The 26123-nt window shown below is 39.1% G+C and overlaps 1 protein-coding gene across 1 annotated transcript in view; it reads right to left on the bottom strand.

Annotated features, from left to right (window-relative positions):
* Nucleotides 1–14300, bottom strand: part of PRKCZ (protein kinase C zeta) — a gene marked incomplete at both ends in the record, with an annotated part of 39916 nt that extends 25616 nt beyond the window's left edge. Inside the window, 4 exons of the mRNA XM_080631061.1 lie at nucleotides 7311–7361; nucleotides 7770–7859; nucleotides 9914–10035; nucleotides 14230–14300. Coding sequence (XP_080487187.1) covers nucleotides 7311–7361; nucleotides 7770–7859; nucleotides 9914–10035; nucleotides 14230–14300 — 334 coding nt within the window. The remainder of the gene's footprint in view (nucleotides 1–7310; nucleotides 7362–7769; nucleotides 7860–9913; nucleotides 10036–14229) is intronic.
* Nucleotides 14301–26123: the final 11823 nt, after the last annotated feature.

The following is a 26123-nucleotide window of genomic DNA, read 5'->3' as shown; positions in this document are numbered from 1 at the left end:
GTAGCAAAATACCTTCAGCAGGAGATGAAACATTTCTTTAGTATTAAGCTCCATTTATATAGCAGACCCCTGCAGCAGCACTAACTCTCCAGATCTGTCACTCTCCAGTTTTAAGACATCTGTATCTCATTCTGCTTTGTTTTAAGAGGAAAGCAAACTGAAATCAAGTGCAATGTCCATTCTTATTATGTCCCAATTTGAGTTCTACAAGTTGTGCTCTATTTCCTATCATTCAATAAAACTAATCGAAGGAGTCTCCCACTTGTGCTTTTACTCCTTTTAAGCTTTCTCATATGCTATGTATAGCAATTATACATTTCACAAGTATAACATAAGAAGTAGAGTTTGCAGCAATATAAAGTATCACTAAACTGGACATTATTTAGTGAGAGTAGTTAAGTTAAAAAAATCTTATTAGTTTCAGGAGTTACTCAAACCTATTATATTCTGGATTTAATGATTATACACTAATTCTGATAGCAAACTGTGTAAATCTTTCAGCTTAGTTAATTCTTTAATGATGGAGAGAATTTTTGCTTCCCAAGAGAGCAACCTTCCATCTTAGAGCGTCATCTGCTTATGATACAGACTTGTACCTGCCCTTTCATCTGGTCTGTTGATGGAAAGCTATAGCGTTTGATATGTTAAAGAAAGCATGTTTAAATATTTCAAATCAACAATGGTATTTGCCTTTTAGCTTTTGGAAGGGGGCTTTCAATTCACTCTAGAGGAAAGGAACATAATTATAGCAGAACTGCAAAGTTTACACACTGCTTTTCACCTAAACTCCTTCAGATTTCCACCATGCTCTCCACTATCTGTGTATGAGATCTGTCATGTAAAATTATTTGACAATAGCTATTTCTTCTAAGAAGTTGAAAGTTACACTGAGATAGCTTGTCTTGCTGTTGTTAGAAATAACAACTGCACCTTAAAATTAATGGATCAGTTCCAATCCCAGATCTATTGTTTCAGGCCATACAGTATCAATTTTATCACTGCTTGCCTGAGGGTTTCCTTTCCTTGCAACACCCGTGGGTAAGAACAGTTTTAATCAAAGTTGGAAACCTATGGAATAGAGAGTCCTGTGCCAGTCACAGGGCATCTGTACCTGCTTTACCTAAATTATTGGAAGAAGCATATAGCAGCACTATTATTATTACAAGGAGCATGTTATTGTAAAAGTAAAGAGGATCAAACTAAAGTTCTGCCTTCAAATAGTTTCTGGTTTCCTCTTAAATACCTCCCCAGCTAATAATTCAAGGACAAGCAATTAGAGATGCAGAAGTATTAGTAATGAAACTTCAGAATTACAGATGAGGTGCCTTCTGGTCAATATTGAGAATATCAGGTTTTGGTTTTCCCACTACCCAAGTCACTACCTTCCCCCTGTGGTTTAAGGGCAGAACTGCACAGTCTGTTCAACACAGCTCTTGCTCTGACAGTGATGACTGGGACTCTCACATGCCTCTTCTGAAAACCTCCTTTTCAGCACACCTGAAGTTAGCTGCTTTTTGCCTTTTCACTTCAGGAGATCTATTTACCAGCAAGTCATCAGTGGCTAGCCAGCTGCTATCATTACTTAGTCTTACAAGTTTTCATTCACTTCTGAAGCTCTCTCCATTTCAAATTAGCAGCACCTGAAATCTCCCACAAAATCTGGTTTCTCACATAGCAACTCAAAAATCCAAGAGATAAATGCTGAAGACCCATTTTCTGCCCTGCAGGCCTCTATTGCTATTTCTGTGCCTCAGTTAAACATTAAAAACCGTAACTTGCATAAAGCAAATCAGATTAAAAAATATTATATGGAAACTCAAGTATAATACATAATTAACCTTGAACATATCATTCCAGAGGTTACACATTAAATAGCTCTTCCAAGCTACTGAAACAGGCAGAGGTTTAACAGGCTCATAGATTGTCCACTAATTCCAACTAGTAACACAAAAAAGCTTCAGCACCTTCTTGCAAATTTAAGTTACCCCAAAAGCTTGTGCATCAAAAGAGGATTTACCAACTTATGAGACATACGTGGAGAGGAAGTATGACAGATAGCACAGGGATACGGAATTAGACACTGCATTCAAGAGAAGTTTTCTAAACCCAGGTGGCATCTTTCCTGCATGATTATACTATATTCTGACCAACAGCTAATGGAGGGGTGTGGAAAAACCACCTCCAAACAACACAGGCTATTTGTTATGACACCTTAAAAACTCATCCAAGCATTCCTTATTCCACTGTATTTTTTAGTTTATAGTTTACAAATTGTTACACAAATATCTGCTACAACATCCAGTACCCTAAAGTAAGAGCAGATATCAAACCCCACAGCCAGATGTGTGCTTTGTAATTTCATGCCTCAAATATCAAAAAAGAAGCCCAGCACTTTATTCTTCACTGAATGATTCATAGCTAAGAAAATTGTTGACATTATTGCAGAATTTTAAAAAAAAATAAAAATTTATAAACGGAACAGACCTTTAGCTACAATTCTGGTTTCAGTAACTTGCACCGTCTCATAATCTGTATGTCTGTTTTTCAAATATGCCATGTGTGAAGAAACATGGTCCACAGTTAAGACAGAGGAAGATATTTCAGGTGCTCTTAAACTATGACACAGCTATTTTCAATTCCTGAGCAACAATATATCTTAAAAAGAACAATTTTCCCCCTCTGTCAGTTCAATTACTAGAAACCAGGAGAGGGTTACTACCAGTTTCAAAATTGCCTAATTATCCAGTGCAATCCAATCTATGTCTGCAGAACAGTCTCTATGGTCGCAATAGTTCCTTTCTTCATTGGGGGATGAAATTGGTTCACGTGCTCTGAATAACCTAATCACTGCTGCCAATACAGTAACAAATTAAGGGGGGGGGGGGGAAACCTGCCCTATGAGCTAGAAAAATATTTACAGACCACACTGCTGTAGCAAGAAGCGTTTTGGAGCTATTTTAGAGAATCAGGCAGAACATAAAGCAAAATCAAGTATCTATACCTAGAGTAAAACTGCTCACAACAATAACTAGGTTAGTAAGATACCTTTACTCAACCCTATGATGAAATTTTTAAGAAAGATGGCTTGGGGAAAAATGAAGCCCCAAACACCTAATGCTGAAACACTGGACAGATAAACAAAGAGTATAAGAGACATTTACAACACAGTGTAATCATTATCAAAAAAAATAAGGCAGCAAATCAGCCAGAAATATTAGATAAAAAAAAACATTACTGTCATACTAACGCCATAAGTACTTATACATTAAAAACATCTGGTGAATTTAAAGGTTTCCTAGTCTTCATTTTTTTATTTAATGAAGGAGATAGCAAAAACAACCCTAAAATTTGTTAGCACTAGCTATCCAAATGCAAGATGGATTTCAACATTAAATACACACCCCTATTTGTTCTGATATAAAAACGAAGATGTGTACTAGCACAGTTCCTAGTACTGTCAGAATAAACCAAGTAAACCCTAATTCAAAACAAGTATTTCAGAATTAACACACATCTATCTCAGACAATCCACTAAACACAATTCAACAAAAAGGCCCTGGAAAATGATGCTGCTAAAACGTTAATCTTTACATCAGCAATCTTACAATAAACAGGCCCTGCACACATACCATCAGGGGTTTTTGGATACATTTCTTCCCTTAATTTCCAATATCAGCAGCAGCATCACTCACTCTTCTGCTCTTTTCCTCCTAAAATACATCCCCCAAGAGTCCTTTCAATGCAATTTTATCAGCATTTCTGAGAGGTCTCTCAGCCACATCCCTACGCACGAGAGGCAGCAGGAATCTCTGCATTTGTAACAATCTATGGCTGCAAAGGAGGGTGGTTGGCAAAGCAACTGTATCATAACCAGAATGGTGAGTTCTATTATCTACTGCACCACACGTACACACACACTGCATCAATGGCCTCGATTCATACCAGCAATCACGATGATACATAAAATCTATAGAAAAAGCATGCATTACTCACTGGGGTTTATTCTTTAGCTTCTTCAGCATGTAATTCTTTACGCTTTACAACGTAGTAGGTATGAAATGAAACATTTTCCCCCTTTATTTCATGGATGCCTCTGTTTGAATACCATTAGATACAAGGACAATAGGCAGGATCAGCTCCAACATTAAGAGCAAATATTTAATGGAAGACTGGTTACCCCCGTCTCTCCCTTTCACATCTCTGCCTCATGTATCCAGGCACGGGTGGTACTGGCTCCCTTGAGAGGCTGTAGCTAGCAGCTGAGGCACAAACTAAAACATGGCATGGATGTCAAGGAGCTGATGTCACAAAACCAAGTATTTCTCTGCGAAAACCAGCAATTTCATTAGGGAAGTCCTCCAAATCAATCGGAATTGTTCAGCTGAACATGCTTCATTATACAATGCACTGCAGCAGCAGGAGTGATAAATCAGAGCAAGATCTGTCAGCGTAAATAAGCTGAGACTACAATAACTAAGTTCTGAACTGCCAATCAGATCCCGTGCTTTGTATCAGGCTACCAGGAAGGCATCGCATGGAAAAGGAAATAAAAACCTAAACAATTCAAAAAGCCTTAGTACCAACCCCAAAGGAATAGCTAATCTACTTAAAAAGTTAAAATATTTTTAAATGCAAAAGACTGTCCTAGAACTCTGCCATCTTTACCAGGACACATTGTGATCAAGTACCACCTCCAGTCCAGCAAATGCTAGAAATATCCAGGAGAGGTCACATTCAGTGTCTGGGGAGATACACAAGATAGTTAAGAAATCCTGCCACCTCCACCTGCAGGGATGGGTTAAATGGCTGGCTGAAGGGAAAAGGTACTGTTTCTACAACAGACACCATACCCTTAGACTGGGAGCTAGGTCTGGCATGAAAAAATAAAAAAAAAAGAAAAAGGCAGTAAAATTCAGGAGCAAAAGAACACAGAGACAACACGGATTCATATACTGGAGACTCCAAATTCAATCTTGCAGACAGCATCACATCAATATGAGTTCTTCAAGCACAAAAAGAACTTTCCTTAAGGCATTCAAATAGAATTGCAATATTAATCACATGGATTAATTCCGTTAACACATTATATGCATTTATTTCAAGTTTTGCTGGCTGGTACAATCTCAAAACCACATCCATTTCACAACAGCCCAGGCCAGCTAGCAACTGTATAATTAGATTTCAACATAGATGTGGAACAGTCTGTATTTATTTCTGCACTCTGCTTCCAAAGCATTGTTGTTCTGAAGGAACTGGAAAGAAAACCCCACAATTCTACAGAAGTTTGCCACAAAATTGATTTGTAACTCAGAAGATCACATACTATTTGAAATAATCACTCCATGACCTAATAAGAGCAAATAAGCAAAATTGCTTATCAATTGAATAGGATTGTTGAACAATCCCATTTCAAACTGGCTGCAGTTCCATTACAAACCAGAAGTCCACACTTCAAGACTGCTAATTTAAGTAGAAGTCCATTTTGGGCAGAGCAACTAGTTAATCGCATATCTGTCTCCGGAAATCACCCAAGGCAAACTCATCAGCTCCTTTACACATAAACACGATGCTGTAGAAAAGAACACACAGAACATTCTAATTTTTTAAGAGGATTTCCTATGAACTTAACTATGGTGATAAAGCCTCATAAAATAAATAAATAATTTGAAACATACCAAATATTTTCTGAACAAATGACAGTATTTTAGTCCTGTCAAAATAAATAATGCTTTAAATTAACTGTATCACCAATCTCAATAACATTTCCACACAGCCTGAACGCAATGCAGATGTTTGTTGTATGCCTCTAGCTAACAAGCAATACCACTGAATGCATCAGTTTATGCTAAATTAGCACCAATACAATTTAATAGGCCTGCTGTAAACCAATTTGAAAATAGTTACAACTAGGCCACGCCACCAGATTTCCACGCAGGCCCTGTGGATGCAGTGGCAATGTGCACTGAATTTATTCATTAAATTATGAGAAACCTGACCACAAATCATTCACCAAGCACATCCTACAAAACAGGCTTTTTAAGCCACCAAAGCATGATTCAACATGACCTGTAAAACCACACAGGGAGAAATACCCCACAGACAGAAAAACCAGGTCACCTAAGCCACACTAATCTGTGTGGATCTGTAGTTCATCTTGTGGCTTTAAATAACTAATATGCCAACAAATTAACACAAACTTTTGTACTAAAACATCTACACTTTTAATGAGATCATTAAATTGCAGTGAACTTTATTATGCCACATTACTCGCACAGATACCCTTTTGAGCAAGTCTTTTCTCTCCTCCACTTAGCTTACATTTCTTGACAGTATTTCACATTAGTTTGCTCTGTGTTGTCACAAATAAGTCTATTTGGGACTAGCACCAGTCTAGGTTTGTACAACACAAGCATTTTCTCCTTCCCCCTTTAAACAGCTACAGGAACAGAAGCAAAGATAGAGGCAACTAGTTCTTCCAAGTTCTTAGACTGGGAAAATAGAGCCCAGATGAGCTCACTCCCTACAGTTTTCAGCCAACAAATTAGAAGAAACCAGAATAGGTTTTGGCATGTTGTGGAACAGCCCCAAATATTACAGTGATGGCAGACTTGGTTGCCCCATTCTTAGTAGCATAATTAAGGAGCAGGGGCACCCCAAAGTTAGACACTGAAATAAATTCACTGCAAGACAGCTGTTCCACAGAAAACAGCCTGAAGACTTATGATGGGAGTATTAACACTTCCATTGACCTTTGGCATCAAAATCTGCTCCAGAAGAGCATGACAAGCGTTCTAAGGCTAGCTAATCCCTAAATTCAGCACTTTAATTCTCATAAAAGTCAAAAGCACACAAGACACTGAACTACCCAAGCATCCCAAAACATCATCACCAAAATAGGATCTATATCAATCATGTACCCTTCCTCTGGAGATTTATCTACTTTTCACGGGATTTTTTTAGAGATTAATAGCCTTTTCAAAAAAAAAAAAAAAAAAAAAGGCTGTATCTCTCTCCTCAATACACATTTCTTTTCCCTGTAAGAAATCAAAAGAAGCACAAAAGAAAAGGACCACATTCAAATGTGCATCTAAATTCCTGATGTCTCTCCTCCCAATATACCAGCTACTGGAAACCAGTATTAACTCTCAGAAACATTAAACCAGCACTATAATGTTGAGAAAACAAACATTTTACATTCTATTAAGAAACCACAAAAAAGATGTAACAGTAAATTACAAAAACCTTTGAATACATTTCTGTGTATGACTGAAAAATATTAAACTAAAACTTGGTAACATTTTAGTACTCACTGTCTTCTCCTGGACAAGGCATGCCAGGTTTCTCTGGAATACTTGGGAAAACTGAAACAAAAAAAATTATATTTTTAAGTTAATGTATTCTCAGTAATACTTCTTCCTTGATTCTTAAATATATTTACACAAAGACAGTTTCTGGAAGCCTTTAAACAATTCTGCATGAGAAATGACATAACCAAAATCTGGCTCCATACTGGCAAGATCTTGTGCTTGACTACAGCATTACCAAACCTGTGCAGTTTAGAACCCCAGCCTGCCTCAAAGCCTACTGAACAGTTTCAGCTTTGGGCTCCACACCCAATAGAACACTTCCCTCTTACAACATTAAATTCCAGTGCACCAGCTACATTAAGAATGTATTCAACAGGCAAAAGAGTTGTCCAATGTCATATTGAAGAAGCATCTGTAATTACCAACAAATGCATACAGGTTCTTGAACTGTGCAATACTTGCCATGAATAATCAGCCCTTCATCTCTGTTCTGACAATACAAACGGAATGCTTCTTCCAGCTCCATCTGAGATGAGATGGTACATGGGTCACCTGAAAAAAAAAAAAAAAAAGTAACACAGGCAAATTTATGACTGAAGAATTAAGTAGAGAATGTCACTTAGTAAGAAACACACCAGCCTCCAGGATTGCCATTCTAACAATTATTTGATATAAAGCTGGTACTTTGATCAAAGCCAAAATATATCAACACTGGGGTTTTTTTCCCCTTCTACTTTTATGGAAACTGTGTAGCTAGAAATATACTGTGTTGATTTGCAATGGGACAACAAAACAGAAAAGTGAATAGACATGCTTAAAGGTCTTTAACAAACAGCACAAAAAGAAAAAAAAAAAAAGGGCAAAAATCACTTCCTAATAACCAGAAAACTTCAGTTTAATTCAAAATTAATTTACCCTTTGACTACAAAACCATGAAGTTACAGAGGTACACAGAGATTCTAGTTGAGCCACTTGACAGACTGACAGAAAGCAATTTACGATTAAGTATCAAAAAAAAAAAAAAAAAAAAAAAAAGATACAGGTGAAAGTTACGGATGGGATACAAATATGCCAACACTTATATAGAGATATAATTACTCTTAGATCACATATTACCAAACCTAAATGTCAGAAGATGACCTTTTCAAGATATAAATTCTGATCAGTTTAAGTGAGGACATCTGAACTGGAAGATAATACCTCTCTGGTAGGCAGAAATACTGTTTTGACAGCCCATGACAGACTCTAGATCAGCGGTCTCCAAACTTTTTTGGCAGCACACCCCATCATTAAATTTTTAGAGCACAAATCCTTACTATGCAAATTATGTGCATTATAAAAAAAATACACAAATACAGAAACCTTTAAAGGAATAAATATTAAAAATTATTTTTCAATGGCACAAAGATGGACCTCAAAATATTAAACATAAAAATATTTTTAAGAGCTATGTGATTAAACTTGCTTCATAACTTTTGACAATCTAGGTTTAACATTTTGATATAATGAGTCAAAGGTTTAGTTCTAAGCTCAGTTTATTTCAATTTTAATGGTGTCATAGCTAAAGAAAAAAAAATACCATAAAGATACATAGACCTGAACAGAAGAAGTGCATCGTTGGCTGTGCTTACCAGATCCTAATACTCATTATTCAATCCCAACCATCATTTATGCAAAGACTTTGTTGGCATTCAGTGAGCAAATTTCCACCTTTACTGATATCAATCAGCTGCTCTTGCATTACCTATTATCTCAAAACACACTTAGGGTGAGGTTCATCATTAAAATAGTAGATGTAAATAAAGATTTGAAATACTTTTCTTGATAATTTTGAATCTTCTTCATTGACTTCTTGCCACACCTGATTAGCTGGCCATTGCTTTCCACCTGTCCTGGGGCTGACAGAGTTCATGCTTCCAAGTAGGAAGGAAAAATGTCAGCTCCACCATTTTCTCATTGTCTGCCTGTGCTCACATTATTAGTGTTACCTTGCAAGGGTTATTTTGGTTAAAACTAGGTAATTAATCCACAAATCCACTTAAGCAGACACATGTAAACTGCTATACGTCACAATACACAGAAAGTGAGCAAACAAGCAAGGGGGTCACTCTAGATCCCAGCAGCTTTGTGGAACACCTGCCCTTCCTGCAGCACACCCTGCCCACCAAATGTGACTCTCATCAGCACCAAGTAAAGATTAATTTTTTTTTATTATTTTTTTTTTTTTAAGGCAAGTGCTGACAGGGTAAAATCAAAGTGCTGTGACCAAGAATTTGAAGTTAGGAATTCTGAGGGGTACAGCATTAGGCTGATGAAAATCTCAAATTAAAACTCTGTATTCAGTATAGAAGTATAGAATAGTAAAATATTAAAGTTTTACATAGCCTTTACTTCTACAGAAGTGAATTCAAGTGCTCCTGTCATCATCCATGTTTTGAGGCTCGTGTCTCCAAACTCCCTGCTTTGTAAGACATACGCTGGCATTTAGAAATTACAAGTAACTCCACAATATGAAACTTGTTTATACAAGTTTCCTCAATGCCCTTTCTTAGTACCACAATGAACCATAAACTCAAGAATGCTTAAGTAGTATTTCAGTACAATACCTTCATCATCAATCCACTTGAGGGTAATTGGCTGTTCCTGCTGTAAATTACACATCTCATGTACTTCATCACAAAGTTCATCATAGCTCATTGATACATCCAAGTTTGTTATCAGGATGTCCCTGCACAAGATGAAAACATAAGCTTTTATCAGAAAATATCTGCATTAGCCTGCATATTCCAGTAATTCCACCTATGGATGCCAAGCTGCAAAATCATGCTACAGAATCAGCATTCCTCATATGAAATGCCACACAGTACTGTCAAAGCAGGACAAAGATTTAAAAAAATAAAATGCAAAAAAGATTTTGCAAAACAAAACCTGAGAATGCAAACTAGACCTTCTCCTATTTTCTAAATATTTTTCAAATGACAGACTCAAGGAAACTAACTGATTAAATAAGCGCAGGAAGAAAGAGGAGATGTACTTAAGTCATCTCCCTTTCGAAGACAGGCTGAGAAAGTTGGGGCTGTTCAGCCTGGAGAAGAGAAGCTGTGTGGAAACCTCAGAGCCACTTTCTAATATCTGAAGAGGGCTACAAGGATGCTGGAGAAGGGACTCTTCATCAGGGACTTTAGCGAAGGGACAAGGGGTACTGGGTTGAAACTGAAACAAGGGAAGTTCAGGTTAGATGTAAGGAAGAAGTTCTTTACTGTGAGGGTGGTGAGGTGCTGGCACAGGCTGCCCAAAGAAGTGGTAAGTGCTCCATCTCTGGCAGTGTTCAAGGTCAGGTTGGACAGAACCTTGGGCAACATGGTCTAGTGTGAGGTGTCCTTGCCCATGTCAGAGAGGGGTGGAAGAACTGGATGAACTTAAGGTCCCTTCCAACCCAAACCATTCTATGATTCTATCTCAGTGCTTTCAAAACCTTCTAGGGGATAATCAGGAAACAATTTTGTAGTTAATAGCTACTGGCATATGTAATTCTTCCCCTTAGTTTAATACAGTAAGTATCTCAGAAGTTCCCCAGCAAGACTGAGATAATTTTCCTATTTTCATACTGTGTGATAAGTCATTTTAGAATATGTGCTATATTACATACTTTACCTACTTATATTTTTCAACTAGAAGCCTAAAGGTGCTACACTGAACTGAGGATCTTCAGCTCTACAACTCACATTCTAAATGATATGCAGAAAAACTTTGCATTTTGTCTTTGCTGAGAAAAATTATGAGTAACAAAGCTCTAACACAATCATTTAAGAACTATACTGAGGTTCAAATTCAGATTAAAAGCACTTCTACCTTTTCAAGTATATCTTTAATCTACAATTTGTAAACTTCTCAAAGAAGAGCAACTTAATTCTTCATAATAATAATGGAAAAAGAAATATGTATGCTAACTGCCAACTTGCATATCCACATTACTGTACAATAGTGAGAGACATCAGCTGAGGTTAAGCTTAAGACTATATCTCCATCAAAAGAGTCATATTTTAAGCACTTATAAAAGTAAGAGATCAAACCAGTTCTTAAAGTAGTGTTTGAGACCTGGTGCAATGCCTCATGCCAAGAAAAGGTCACTAACAAATGCAGCTCATTAATTCATACACTGCCACCTCAAACTAGTCACAAAACCAAGCAGCTATAGCTCTGTGGTAGCTCTGGACAATCATGCTTTCTCAAGTACCTAAATACTACTCAAACACTAAAAACATGCAGTAAGACAATATTCCACTATGCACACTACAAATACCAATCGGCTTTTGCAAATGTAAACACTAATTATATTTATTCAAACTGTTATCTCCATGATGTCCATGTGCCTTTGAGATACACTGTGTTTAACCTTAATGCCTGTATAGTCACATTAGGCAATCAGGGCACAGATAAATCAAAATCATTTGTTATTTAACACTACAGAATCTCACAGGACACTTTTTTTATTAGGTATCTGAAACTAGATTCTACAGAGTAATCTGAAGAACTAACGACCATCAAGTTATGGACAAGCAGTTATAGCAGGAGATTAATTGTGTGAAACTGGTTAAGTGTGTCACCATTTAGAACCAAGGTAACAGCAAACCATACTGCATCACTACTCTATTTAAACAAAGTGATTTCAAGTAACCAGGTATAAATCAGATCAACTAAACTGAAATAATGAAGTGAGAACTACACAAGTTTACTTTCTTTTGCAATCTACTTAGGCAGTTATGTATACTATGCTATGTTAGGAACTCTGTCACACCCAGAAACCTGAATACCTAAGATAGTAGGACTCCAGACAGATTCAACATTCACATGGCTTAGAACTTCCTCATGCTTAAAATCTTAACCAGGATTTCAAAATTGTATATTGTACTATTACTTTAATATTTTAGCAGCTACCTGAATGAGCTTGTTCTTAATTTTGAAGTTGTGAAGCATCAATGATTTCCTGCAGTTTGTCAAATTTGTTCAAGAGATGAGTACAGTAATTTAATGGATATATGAAGATAATCTGTTATACAGGCTATAATATCAAAAATAATCAGCTCTTACAGAATTTGATCAGTAGAACAAAACTCAAAATTCAATGAGTTGGAACTCTTGTTTTGTAAATTGCCATATTACAGACTTCACAGCTAATGGAAATTACTAAACATAGTGTTGGAGGAGAAACTACAGTAGTAGTTTATTGTAGAACATTATAATAATTGCACATGAATTCTAATAGTGACACAAGTATTATCACCTCCTCCATTTCTGCACAGACAAGTTCTACAAAATGATAGAATGGTTTGAGCTGGAAAGGACCTCAAGATCACCTAGTTCTAACCCCCCTGACATGGGCAGGGACACCTCACACTAGAACATGTCGCCCAAGGCTCTGTCCAACCTGGCCTTGAACACTGCCAGAGATGGAGAATTTACCACTTCTTTGGGCAGCCTGTGCCAGCACCTCACCACCCTCACAGTAAAGAACTTCTTCCTTACATCTAACCTGAACTTCCCTTGTTTCAGTTTCAACCCATTACCCCTTGCCACTTCGCTAAAGTCCCTGATGAGAAGTCCCTTCTCCAGCATCCTTGTAGCCCTCTTCAGATATTAGAAAGTGGCTCTGAGGTTTCCACACAGCTTCTCTTCTCCAGGCTAAGAATCTGCCCCAACTTTCTCAGTCTGTCTTCATACAGGAGGTGCTTCAGCCCCCTATTGTCCTTGTGGCCTCCTCTCGACTTGCTCCAACAGCTCCATTTCCTTCTTATGTTGAGGACACCAGAACTGCACACAGTGCTGCAAGTGGGGTCTCACAAGAGCAGAGTAGAGGGGCAGGATCATCTCCTTTGACCTGTTAGCCACATTCCTTTTGATGCAGCACAGTATACAGTTGACTTTCTGGGCTGCAACCTACTCTTCTCACTTTAGAGCAACACTACCTGCCAGCAAGCTATCCGAAATTGTTTATACAAAGTTCTACTTGTGTTTATAGCACCTTCCCTTACAGGGCTCAGCCCCTTTCAGAGAAGCATGCATAACCATGCACCTCAGAGAAGTGCATCACTTGAGTATTTAAAATTCAGATATTCTTTTCAACTGTATTACATGATTCAGAGGTGTAGGATAAAACTACAGAGCAGAAAATTATTATTAGTAATGGCAAATATATGGTACGAGTCTTTCAGACAGCGTTCATAAGGCAGTTTACTTGTGATCTAAGCAAAATTCCCTCATTCCTCATATTTAACTAAGTAATGCCAATAATAACTCCTTCTAAAATTTCTCCAAGACACACAAAAAAAGGACAAAATCAATGGCACCCACTTATGTCAAGACTTACATATCTCTCCACAAAGAAACACCTAATTTTCCAAGACAGAAACTGCTGTAAGTTAAAATCATGTCAAAAATGTCCACTAGAAAAGGACTCATACTAAACATCACATTTCATCCCAAGGAGTACAGTCACAAACTGACAACTCTGAGTGGAAACCTATACTTCATTGTCTCCTCCTAACTTCAGCAGTGACTTCTAAGATTTATCATATCTTTATTATAAAGGAGATACAACAAAATATAGTAACTGCACCTAAATGCAAGAAGTGGGTCTATACGTGCCCGTGGTCATGAAACAGAAATCAATAATCCATCAACCCAGAACAACAATGTCAGTTTTGCACATTTTCTCCTCTCCTTTAACAGAAGAATAAATAACCAATTCTTCCACAGCCAGCATGCTGCAGGAGGCTGCATGGTAGTTTATTAGCCCAGAACCTGATCTGACAAACTACAAAACCACCAATGGCCTGGTTACTGTATCACTAGATCAGACTATGAACTCCATGCTTCAAAATTAGACAGGACACAATATAGAGGAGAGAGCATCATGACTTACCCACTATAGTGTGTTTTCACTCTGATGAAGTTTTTGTTCAAATCCATTTTTGAGCCCATTCTGCTAGGCATGGTATTTAGCAGTCTAAATGAAATTATATAGAAATACGTTCACTTGAGACATATAATTCATTTAATTCTGAAGCAAACAGCTTCGCATTCAAAATGTGTGCTTCTTCTCCAGATTTTCAATCCAGCTGCACAGAAAGAAAACCAGCAGAGATGAATATACAGACACTATTGAACAAATGAACTGTCAAATTTTATAAACACAAATAGCTCTACATAGAACAGTGAGAAACTGAAAGAGAAATATACAAGACCATTAACCTGCACAGAAATTAAATCAGTTAAAAATATCCCGTACAAATCAGTTTTACAGAAATAGCCCAAGCATTCAAGGATGTTTTTTTAATAAAACACCCAACAGTTCCCTCTTGGCTAAAAATACCCTGAAGAAATCTTTACTTATTCATCAACACACTTTCTTGCTTTTTTCTTTCGAAGAGTAGAGTATGTTAACGAAGAATAGTTCTTACATAAATGGAAGTCTGCTAGCAACTGATGTTGGTTACAAATTCACCCAAGAAAATCAGAACTCCAAGAGACAATTTAAATTGTTTCTATGACTGAAGACTGACAAACGCCCTGTTTATTGAAAATTACCTCCACCTTCCCATATACTCATAAGACACACCCACCCAGAGAGCGCCCCAGCCCCGCTGCCGGGGGAAGCAGAGCCACAGGTACCAGGAGACTGCAGAATTCCGCTTCCAGCCCTCTCCTCTCCCGCAGGATTCGAAGGAACGCGCCAGTCCCTCCCGCCCGACACCGGAGTCCCCTCAGCGCCCGTCGAGTCCAAGCCTGGCGGCGACAGGGACTGGACACAACACGGGGAAGCGGCTTCAACCCTACAAGGCCTCCGGGGCTGCCCCTCCCTACCTGCTCCGGCCGAGAGAGGTGCCACGCCAAAGCCCGGGGCCCGTGTCTCAGCGGTGCCGGGCTGCACCTTCCACGGTCGGAAGTTGCTCAAAGTCCCGCGAAGAAGTTTAGGAACGGACTTTAACTCCCCGCCGCTGGGTCCCCGCGGAAGAAGAGCGGTGGCATGCAGCAGGAAAAGGGGTAACGGGGGAGAAGCCACCGGATCCCCCTCAGCCACCCCCCCGCTTCAACGCCCCGCTCAATCCGGTAATCCTAGCAACGGCACCACCGCGCCGAACATGGCGGACTAAGAAGGTTAGTGCCCACAGCCAATAGAACCACTCCTACACTACCTGTCAGCCAATAGCAAGCTCCAGCTCACCTGGAGCCAATCCCCCGAAAGATCCCGCCCACTCACTACCAATCATAGGCCGGGAACTTTTACCTGTGGAGTAGGCGTATCTCAGCCAATTAAAAGCCTGCGAAGAAGTAGTAGAGAAACACCTGCAGTCAATCGGAGATGCTGGTCTTAGAGGCAGGCGTGGGGCTCCCGTGAGAGTGGCGGGTGAGGCGAGCGGCCGGGGCTGCGGCCGTCTCAGGCCTCCCCCTCCGCTTTCCTCCTTTCCGTCTTCGCGGGGCTGCCGCCGGCGCGTCCCCGAACCTCGCCGTACCCGAGACACGGCATCGCTGTGGTGGAAAGAGGGCCCGAGCCTGAGAGAGGTGGGTACCACCGTTGCCGCTCTGTGGGGACAGGGGGCTCGCGCCTTGCCTCTCCCCCTCGCCTTCTGAGGTAGCGAGCTGTCTGGCCTGCCGCAGGCGCGGGGCCTCGGCGGGAGAAGGGGAGCTTGGCTGTGAACCGTGGGGCCGTCGCAGGGCTGGGGCGACGCTGAGGCGAGGGGCAAAAGTGGCGGCCACCGGCCGGGAGTCCTAAGGGAAGGCGGCCTTTCGGAGGTACTCCGCGGGGTCAGCTCTCGTCCTCGCTCTAAAAAACCCCTTAACAACAACGAAAAGTTCTTTCTCCCCGCTTCCCTCAAAGAGGTGCCCTGCCAGCGCACACACTGAGCCGGCTGCCTCACCCAAAGCTGCCTGGGGAAACCCGCTTCCACAAGCGGGTAATCTCCCAGGAATGTAAGCAGAGCACCCAGCCTGGAGAGGATTCATTCAAAACTGTTAGGGTAAATAACAGTAATAAACAGTATTAGATATGTTATGTTATATTAGTATGTTATATTAGTATGTTATATTAGTATGTTATATTAGTATGTTATATTAGTATGTTATATTAGTATGTTATATTAGTATGTTATATTAGTATGTTATATTAGTATGTTATATTAGTATGTTATATTAGTATGTTATATTAGTATGTTATATTAGTATGTTATATTAGTATGTTATATTAGTATGTTATATTAGTATGTTATATTAGTATGTTATATTAGTATGTTATATTAGTATGTTATATTAGTATGTTATATTAGTATGTTATATTAGTATGTTATATTAGTATGTTATATTAGTATGTTATATTAGTATGTATTTTAGATATGTTATGTATAGTATTAGATGTCCGAGTGGTCAGACCAGAGAGGAAAGAGGAAAAACAACAGATTGTTTTGTATTAGTTTATGATTTAACCACCATTTCATGAGAGCAAGTCTGTGAAATGATTAATGCTATTAGCTCTATAGGGTTGTCTCCTAATGATACTTTGATCTTCGATTTCAAACTCTGAATAAACTGTGACCAAGGCAAAGCCTCTCCTGTGTAGAGGAGGTCGGAGTTCTGCCTGTTTTTCAGCTGAAGCGTGGGATAGTTAACCCAGAGAGTCCTCTAGCGGAAATGATGCTTGTACTGGCCAAACAGCTGGTTTCCTGGTGTCTTTAAACGATTAAAGCAAATAAGCTATCCTGGTAAAAGATTTGCTTTGGGGCTGTTGTTAAGCTATTTATATCCACCATTGGGCAACAGTAACCCACCGAACTTGAAAAATAAATCAAACCAAGCTGTCCAAACTGTGATATAGCTTTGGAGTAGAGCATTCATAACCTGTATTTTGAAAATGGCAGAAAAACGTATCAATCCTTAGTCTCCTGCTGCGACCTTCATACACCTACATCAAACTCTTTTTAGGCACCATTCAGCACTTTCACAAGATTGTTATGGGTGTTTGTGGGGGCCTGTATGTTGGTGAGTTTGCACCAACATAGCTCTGAACTTTCCTTTGGTGTTTCTACAATGTGTCAAAGTACAAATAAATAATAGTTAACTCTAGTTTAAGTAAAGTGGCAAAACTTATTCTTTTTAGTCTAGATGTTTTCTCTGACACCAAGGGAATGCACCAAATGGTTTCATTTATCAGTCTCTAATCTGAATTGTTTATACACTGTTAATTTTATTTTAGTGAGAACTGTCAATATGGTTTCAAAAGGGGCCCTTGAATCTTCATCTGTTCCAAATTTCCTCTGCTTAAAATGGAGAACATTATGTAATGTATGTCTATGAACATAATTTTTTCAGGGCAAGCTGGGCTTTGATGTCCTGTCACATCAGTCAGATGGCTTCAGCTTCTTGAGTTGTTGAATTGGGAGATAAAAGGTAGCGCAGTTCTTCAAAACTGTGATTTGGGGTGTTGTATGGTTTACTGTTGTTATTTTTTCCTAGCCAACCTACTGAAGACAAAAAGATTGGGTACATTTTTGGTGCTTGTAGAAAAATGTCAACAATAATATTTTTACATCTTGCAGAGAGATCGTGTAATTGATCACTTAGTACTAATGCTGTTATTTTAGAAGTCTTACTTTGAGTTAGTTTGTAATTTCTTATATTACAGGACTGTTTAAACACTTCAATTTCTTAGTAGATGCTTCCCACTTCTGGGCAGATGGCATTTTTTGGAGAGGCTGTCAGCTTTGCTCTGTGCATTAGCTGAAAAGGTTGCAGCTGGCTTGAAAATGCAACATATTGTATGATCATTGCTTCTGGCATATTGTTCTTGAAACACAATTGACTTATGTTGTCCTAGAGCTGTAAATCCTGAATTATTCCTGAGCTTTTTTCTTTTTTTTTTTTCCAGATGGCAGAGTATTGTGCTTTTATCTCCTACTGAAACATCCTCAGCTTAATGAAAAGGTGAGATATTACTGTCTACTACACCTAGATTTGACAACTCCTATAGGTAATTTATTTTATTCCAGGTTTAAAGTGGGTATTTTTTGCATCTAAAATTTTAATTCGTTTTTACATTATTGTTATCTCCCGATATCAGATCTTTTACTCTGAAGAAGAGATTATGAACTGATCTGTTTGAGAAAGAAGGCTTCAAAAAAGTTTTTTCCTCAAGTATTTCAGTTCTGTTTTGAAAATAAGTCCTACCACATCCAGCACAACAAAAAGCGAGTTTCCCGTTCTTGCATTCCTTTCTTTATATGATGAGCTTTGGCAAATCACAAATCTCTGTCACATGGCCTAAAAGAATTTTTTTAAGTGGTGGGATAATAATTATTTTCTTATCAGTATTTGTAAGGGGTTTCTATAAGAAAGAAGAGCTCCCTCCTGCTGGAAACAGCCATGTGGATTTTCTTTCCTATTTTGTTTTTTTCCAAAGTTGCTGTGGCTAATTAGCAACCAGGATCAATAGCAGCCCATACTGATCAGAAGCTACTGCAGTCTAGTGGAAGCTATCTTAAGGAGGACATACTTCATTTGCAGAGAGTTCTTAGTGAAATGTTCTATGTTAGCTTGCATTACCTTTAGCCCCATCACCTCCTCCGCAGTAGAGCTACTCCTGTTTTATGCAGATATGGCCATGATGATCATCTGGCTTCACACAGGTAATACTACATTCAACCTCAGCATCCAGTTGTGCCACAGATTTAGAGCAGCAATGGAGAGAGAATACTGATTTGCCGAGGAAGCTAATGTTGGTATTTCAACTGCTGCAGCCCAGTAGTCTGATGTTACCTCTTTATTGAAGTAGAAGTTCTAAACATCCAGAGTATTGGCTTCCAAACTTAATGCCTCCTGCATTTTTTATGCTACCATTGTCTCTGACAGTAACTTTGAAGCCTGTATGTATTAAAGGATGTATATCTGCACATTTCCAGCAGATGGCAAGATATTCCTAGGCAACTCTCTGGGAAACAAAGTTGTATATAAAATGCTTACAAGTGGTAGTGCTTTATTTTAATGCTACAGGCTGTTGAGAACTGTTCCTTAAAGATAAGTTTAAAAGGAAAGAAAAAAAAGTGCTATTTAATGGTTTGGAAGCTCTTTGACTAAACAGAACAACTGTTTTGGTGCTGATTGGGATGTGACTGGGAGGCAAAGGCCTGAAACTGAAAACATAACATGAATTATTGATCTTAGCTATGAGGCTCTCAGCTCACTGTCACTGCCAGTTGATCACTCTCACACACACACACACAGAGTATGTTAGAGATTGGAAGGGACCTCAAAAGATCATCTAGTCCAATCCCCCTGCCAGAGCAGGAACACCTAGATAAGGTTACACAGGAATGTGTCCAGGTGGGTTTTGAATGTCTCCAGAGAAGGAGACTCCACAACCTCCCTGGGCAGCCTGTTCCAGTGTTCTGTCACCCTCACTGAGAAGTTTCTTCTCAAGTTTAAGTGGAACCTCTTGTGTTCCAGTTTATACCCATTACCCCTTGTCGTATCATTGTTTGCCATTGAGAAGAGCCTGGCTCCATCCTCATGACACTCCCCCTTTATATATTTATATACACTAATAAGGTCCCCCCGCAGTCTCCTCTTCTCCAAACTATAGAGACCCAGCTCCCTCAGCCTTTCCTCATAAGGGAGATGCTCCACTCCCTTCATCATCTTAGTCGCCCTGCGCTGGACTCTCTCCAGCAGGTCCCTGTCCTTCTTGAACTGAGGGGCCCAGAACTGGACACAATATACCAGATGCGGTCTCACCAGGGCAGAGTAGAGGGGAAGGAGGACCTCTCTCGACCTACTGACCACCCCCCTTCTAATACACCCCAGGATGCCATTGGCCTTCTTGGCCGCAAGGGCACAGTGTTGGCTCATGGTCATCCTGCCATCCACTAGGACCCCCAGGTCCCTCTCCCCTACACTACTCTCTAACAGGTCGTTCCCCAACCTATACTGGAACCTGGGGTTGTTCCTGCCCAGATGCAGGACTCTACACTTTCCCTTGTTATATTTCATCAAGTTTCTCCCTGCCCAACTCTCCAGCCTGTCCAGGTCTCGCTGGATGGCAGCACAGCCTTCTGGCGTGTCAGCCACTTCTCCCAGCTTAGTGTCATCAGCAAACTTGCTGACAGTACACTCAATTCCCTCATCTAAATCATTGATGAATATATTAAATAATACTGGTCCCAGTACTGACCCTTGAGGCACTCCACTAGATACAGGCCTCCAACTGGACTCTGCCCCATAGACTACAACTCTCTGGCTTCTGTCCTTCAGCCAGTTTGCAGTCCACCTCACTACCTGATCATCCAGACCACACTTCCTCGATTTAGCTATGAGGATGCTGTGGGAGACTGTGTCAAATGCTTTGCTGAAGTCAAGGTAGACCACGTCCACCGCTCTGCCATCATCCATCCACAATGTTATTTCCTCATAAAAGGCTATGAGGTTGGTCAAGCATGACTTCCAATCTCTCATCTCCAGAGCACTCTCTCTGGCTTACAAAAGGCTTTCCATTGAGAGAAATATCTCTCTCTAGAAATAAAGATCAAAGGATGGATATTTGTTATGGTTCATTTTATTTCACGGGCAAGGAATTAAGCAGAGATGAAGACTGTCATTGCAATTTGGGAGCTGTTGTTGCTATATGGATGTTTATCCTCTCCCCTTTCTCCTGGTGTGAGAAACAGAGAGGAAAAGCTCTGTGTTAATTTTGGTGGTTCAACAAACACATAAAGTTGTGTAATTAATTAGACTAATTAGCAAGTGGCTCAGCTAGGACCTTCACTGCTTAAATGACTAAAACTATTGGGAATGTTCCTGCTACTGAAGGTTGTTGGAGAATTCTTGTACTACATGGACTCTTCACAGATACGATTATGTACAAAGTTTTTCTTACAAATTTAGACAGAGAGAGTTGGAAGTTTTTACACCTGGTGGCTGGCTGGCAGGACTTGCAGCTGTTTCTACCTTTTCTTTGCTGAAATAACTTTTTTTTTTTCTTTAAACTGCTGTATCCACAAAATCCATGTATGTTTCTGAAAAGATTGGTCAAAAAAAATCTTTCTCCTTTTCTCCCTCCTAAATGCTTCAATTAAGACATCATTATGACAGCTAGTTCTTAAAGACAATTGCTGAAATAAAAGTGGCAATCAGTACTAGTTGTACCTCAGTAGAAAAGGACAACTGGTATCCTATTTTTATTGCCTTAAATCTTCAGCTGTATTAAGACCTGTCAACTTCCCAAGGTTTTAAAGATTGAGTAGGCAAAATGAAGATTTCAGACTGTTAACTAAACAACAGATAAATTGAGACAGCTACTATCTTCAAAGGTATGTGAAATGTGAATAAGCAGTTCTGTGTTGCTCTGGAATGAAAATACATCCCCATAGAATGTCTTTTTTAGATCAACCCAGCCATGTGTGCAGATATACAGGCTGCTCTTCAGCCTCCTTGCTCTTTTTTTGCCAAGAGACAGCTATCCCTTCTGTTGAGATCAGTGGCAGTGAAATTATTGAGTCCAGTGGGAACAAATTTGAACCAAATACTACTAAGTTTGGATAAAAATCATAAGGCAAACCATTAATATATTTTAACAGGAACTGAAGTAAAGCATATATCCTACATAACACCAGAAATCACCATGGTAATCCTGTGCAAATTTTCTTGCTGGACTGAATATTAGTGTTTTTCTAGCCCATGTTAAAATAGACAAAATGAATAATGTTTCAAGACTATTTTCAGTCAACACCTCCCTTACTTGTCTGTCTTATGTAAGATAGAAGTAACCAGAAGCTAACTCTTGCTGGCATATTAACCAGAAGGATAAAGGATTTTATGGGTAGTCCAGGCGACATATGTTTAAAAGCAAATAAAACCGTCTTCTATGCTACTGTACTTATTTTTCTCAGGATAATTAAACAACCTGCCTCTGTAGAAGCACAATTTTTGCCCACTTTCCTTCTGTATATGTTCACTAGCACACAATACACTGTAAATCACAGGGGCTCCCTTCTTGCTTCATAACCTAGTCCTAACTCTTTAGAAAGCAACCTTTTGCAGAACCGTGAACTCCCAATAACATGTGATCAGCTCTGTTGGTGCTACATTTTCTGGCAGCCCAGGCATGACCATCTTCTCAGATTTGTTTTTACTGGGCAAGACTTGGTAAAAGGAATAGCTGTGACATAAAGCTGATATGAGGAGACAAGAGATCCCTAACGTGTTACGTAACAGTGGGATTAGATCCTCAAATTCATTTTAAGACACAAGCTGTCAAGGCAGAAAGAGACTGTGCCTTTCCCATTTCAGCTATCACATCCATCCAAATAGACATGTTCATTGCCAAATCTGTATTCTGTTTCATTAGGAATTAGTTATCTGTGTTTGTAACACATATTGCTCACAGAATTATTACAATATCAAACAAGCTTTCAATCACTGCATGTGTTTTCAGCTGCTGTAATGAAGAGGGTATGAGAGAGTTGCTTCAGATTTTTCTTTAATGAAAATATTCTCAGAAACTTTCAATAAGCTTCTTGTTATCTGTCCTGCTTCACAGACAGCTATGCAGGGATGCTGTTGTCCTCCTCATATGAAGTGCTTTCTTAGGTTAATGACTGAGTATTTAAAATCAGAGAAATTGTATAAGTGTTTTGTTGTACCAGCAGCAGAAGCCTCATTGAGTTAAATTGGTTTCGCTACATTATCTGTTGGATCAGCAAACCAGTGAAGAACTGATGTGAGAGTTTTAACTTGCATGAATGCTTTCATTTTTACCCAGAAACAGGGCAGACAGTTCTGTACGTTAACCTCTTAATAGTGCTGTCACTGCCAGCATTACTTTCCAGCAAATCCCAGAGTATCTTGCTCCTCTTCATCTTGTACTGATTCTTTTCAATCTCTTGAGACAGCAACAGCTGTTTTTTAACATAAATACAGTAGTCTGCATAAATACCCCCCAGAAAGCGCTCATGAATACAGAATGGTGCTTCCTTTTCTGTTGCCAAGGCCAAAGTAGAGTTTTACAAGCCCTTGGGCACATAATAGGCAGGATTTCATTATGGGATGAAATCTCTGAGGTTATTTATGCTCCATCCCTGGCGGTGGTTCAAGGCCAGGTTGGACAGAGCCTTGGGTGACATGTTTTAGTGTGAGGTGTCCCTGCCCATGTCAGGGGGATTTGAACTAGATGATCTTAAGGTCCTTTCCAACCCTAACTATTCTATGATTCTGTGATTTTGATTTTCCTTCTAATGCATTTTATCTTCCAGCTCAATAGTTGGAATGTCTATTTTGTCCATTTATAGAAGCTCCAATTTCTGTATATCTACATTTTATCAACACTTCACATTTAGAATGATTACATTAGCACATACCCCACTCCTTTTCTCACAGACATGCCAGTCCATAGAGCAGTACTCTAAATTGCTGAAAGGAATATGAATGTTTTCAGGTACAGCACAGAAAAAATGCCTTCTGATCTGTCACACACTGGTTTTGGTGGGGTTTTTTTGCCTCTCATTGATGCTAATACAGCCCATCCAAAGGCAACATTTAACTAACATCAAATTCAGTTTATTTCTGTTTATTATCATGAAATTAGAATTGAATAAGGCATTGACTTTGGATATTAATACATCTAAAGTATTAATGTCTGATGATTTTTTAAGGATGATTTTTTTTAAACAAAAAAAAAAAAGAAAAAAAAAAGAAAAAAAAAAAGAAGTTAAGCACACACATAAGTGCAGAAGATTCAAATTTATGCAAAGCTCCAATTGTTACACCAGACTCCTGTACTGAAGTTTCTCCTTAAGAAGAGTTTGAATGGCATCTGACTTTATTTCTGGCTCTGGAAACAGATATAAGGAAATCCTACTCTTGATGGTGGAGGTGTTTTGTCTTGTGCTACTCATGCAAGTGCAGTAACAGTAGCTGAAACACATCTTCTCCCCTCTGAGTCACCTTGTTCCTGGAATGGACGCAACAGCTGTATGTATGCTCACAGTGCACATTTCTGACTCCCTGCAGTGTTCTGAGGTGGTTATTTTCCCTTTATTTATGCTTCTGTCTACAACATTGTGATAGTCTACCATTCTAGCTTGAAGTTTTTTTGAGGAATATATTGCTGCCATGTTTTACTTTGATCACTCAACAACTGGGGTGTTCACTTTGAAGATCTGCAGTCAAACTATAGAAAGCATTCATTGACTAAATCTTTTGAAGAAGTCAGCAGAGCATGCTTCCCAGTCATAGGAGAAGCAACTGATTTTGTCCAGTAACCTCATGTGATTACTCAGTTGGCTCCAGTGTAAGGAGTTATGTTAGGTGCAGTTACAGACTATTACTGCTGAAGTAATTAGATTAGACATTGCCTGTATAATATCTGCAGCTACCTTCTTGCTAATTATTTGAAATAACCAGCCACTGCACGCTAGAGAGACTAGGTCAGTGCTTTGTTCTCTGCTCTTCAGTAACTGCAATTCCAAAATAATTCCAGAATAATTGTTTTCTTATGATTCACACTGCACAAGAACTTGCTGCGAGTATTTCAGCTGGATTTCGTCAATAATTTCACTCTTAGCAGCAGATACTGTCCCTGACAGGCAATGTAATAGACTAATAGAGAAACCAACAGGATACTAAAAGGTTAGATTCTGCTGTCACAGCAGTCGTTAATCTACTGATTTTAAACCGAAGATTATTTCTATTTAGGCAAGTGTAACAGAAGAATAAGGCACTATGGTCTTTCTAGAGAGTGTAGTACTGTTGTGGTGATAAATGTTCAAAGTTCTAAGAAGAATATTTCACACTTGCCTCTGAAAGTGCATCATCCAAGAGTTACATTTAAACTTAAGATGCTTCTGAGGCCAGACAAGATTTAGATCAGATGTGAATTGAAAAAGCTCACTTTAAGCTGTAAGGAGAAGTAGAAGGGATTTAAGATAGGACCTGACGCAGGATCATGGAAAAAGCAACAACTTAGTAAAGAAAAGGCATTGTATAGTCATGCTGCTTGTGGTTTAATTCCATTCTGCACTTAATCATTATGTAAAACAGTACAAATGATCTAGAAGACAGCAAGAAGGGTGAACTTCTTTGAGGGAGAAAGTGATTAAGACCAGAAGCATACTTAGGAAAAAAATGGTGTATTTCTGTAAGGTAGCATTTCATCAACATCGGGAACAAACACCAAGAAAAATACAATCCTAAGAGGAGAAGCAGGAGGAAAAAAGAAGCCTGATTACCTGCATGTATTGAAGGACATGCAGAATTTCATTGGCTTTCTGGATAAGGTGAAAGTTGGGCTATACTTTGCTTTAGTTCAGTATGTGCGAGTCTTCGATACTATGGTAAATAGCACGATGTAAGTACTAGTTGGATGCACTTGCCTACTTGAAGGAGAAGAGTTGTCTCTCCTGAAGGGTTTTTCTTCTGTAAAACTCAAAGGTATAGGAAAGAAATCAGTATCATTATAGCAGTTTTGGAGAGGATGCAGTGATATGACAGAAGGGAAGTTCCCCAACAAGTTAGTGGCAGGATCTGGGACCAGAATCCAGGTGTCTAAGTCCAGGGCTAGACTGGTGAGAATTCTGTGGAACATCTCCAGTTTGCACTTGCCAGCACACTGTTGGCAAGTAGGTTTTCTGTTAATGCAGAAACTAAATATTGAGGTGAACCTAAGCCTGACTTAGATGGGAGCGTATTTTCTATTTTTGCTCACTTCAGGATCACTACTTTTTCTTCAAAGCATTTTCTTACCTCAGTGACATTGAACAAATCTTATTTTAGGTTTTA

Source organism: Psittacula echo, assembly GCF_963264785.1.
Source record: "Psittacula echo genome assembly, chromosome: 17".
Classification (NCBI taxonomy): Eukaryota; Metazoa; Chordata; class Aves; order Psittaciformes; family Psittacidae; genus Psittacula; species Psittacula echo.
The sequence above is the reverse complement of the archived record's forward strand: the minus strand, read 5'-3'. Positions and strand labels throughout refer to the sequence as shown.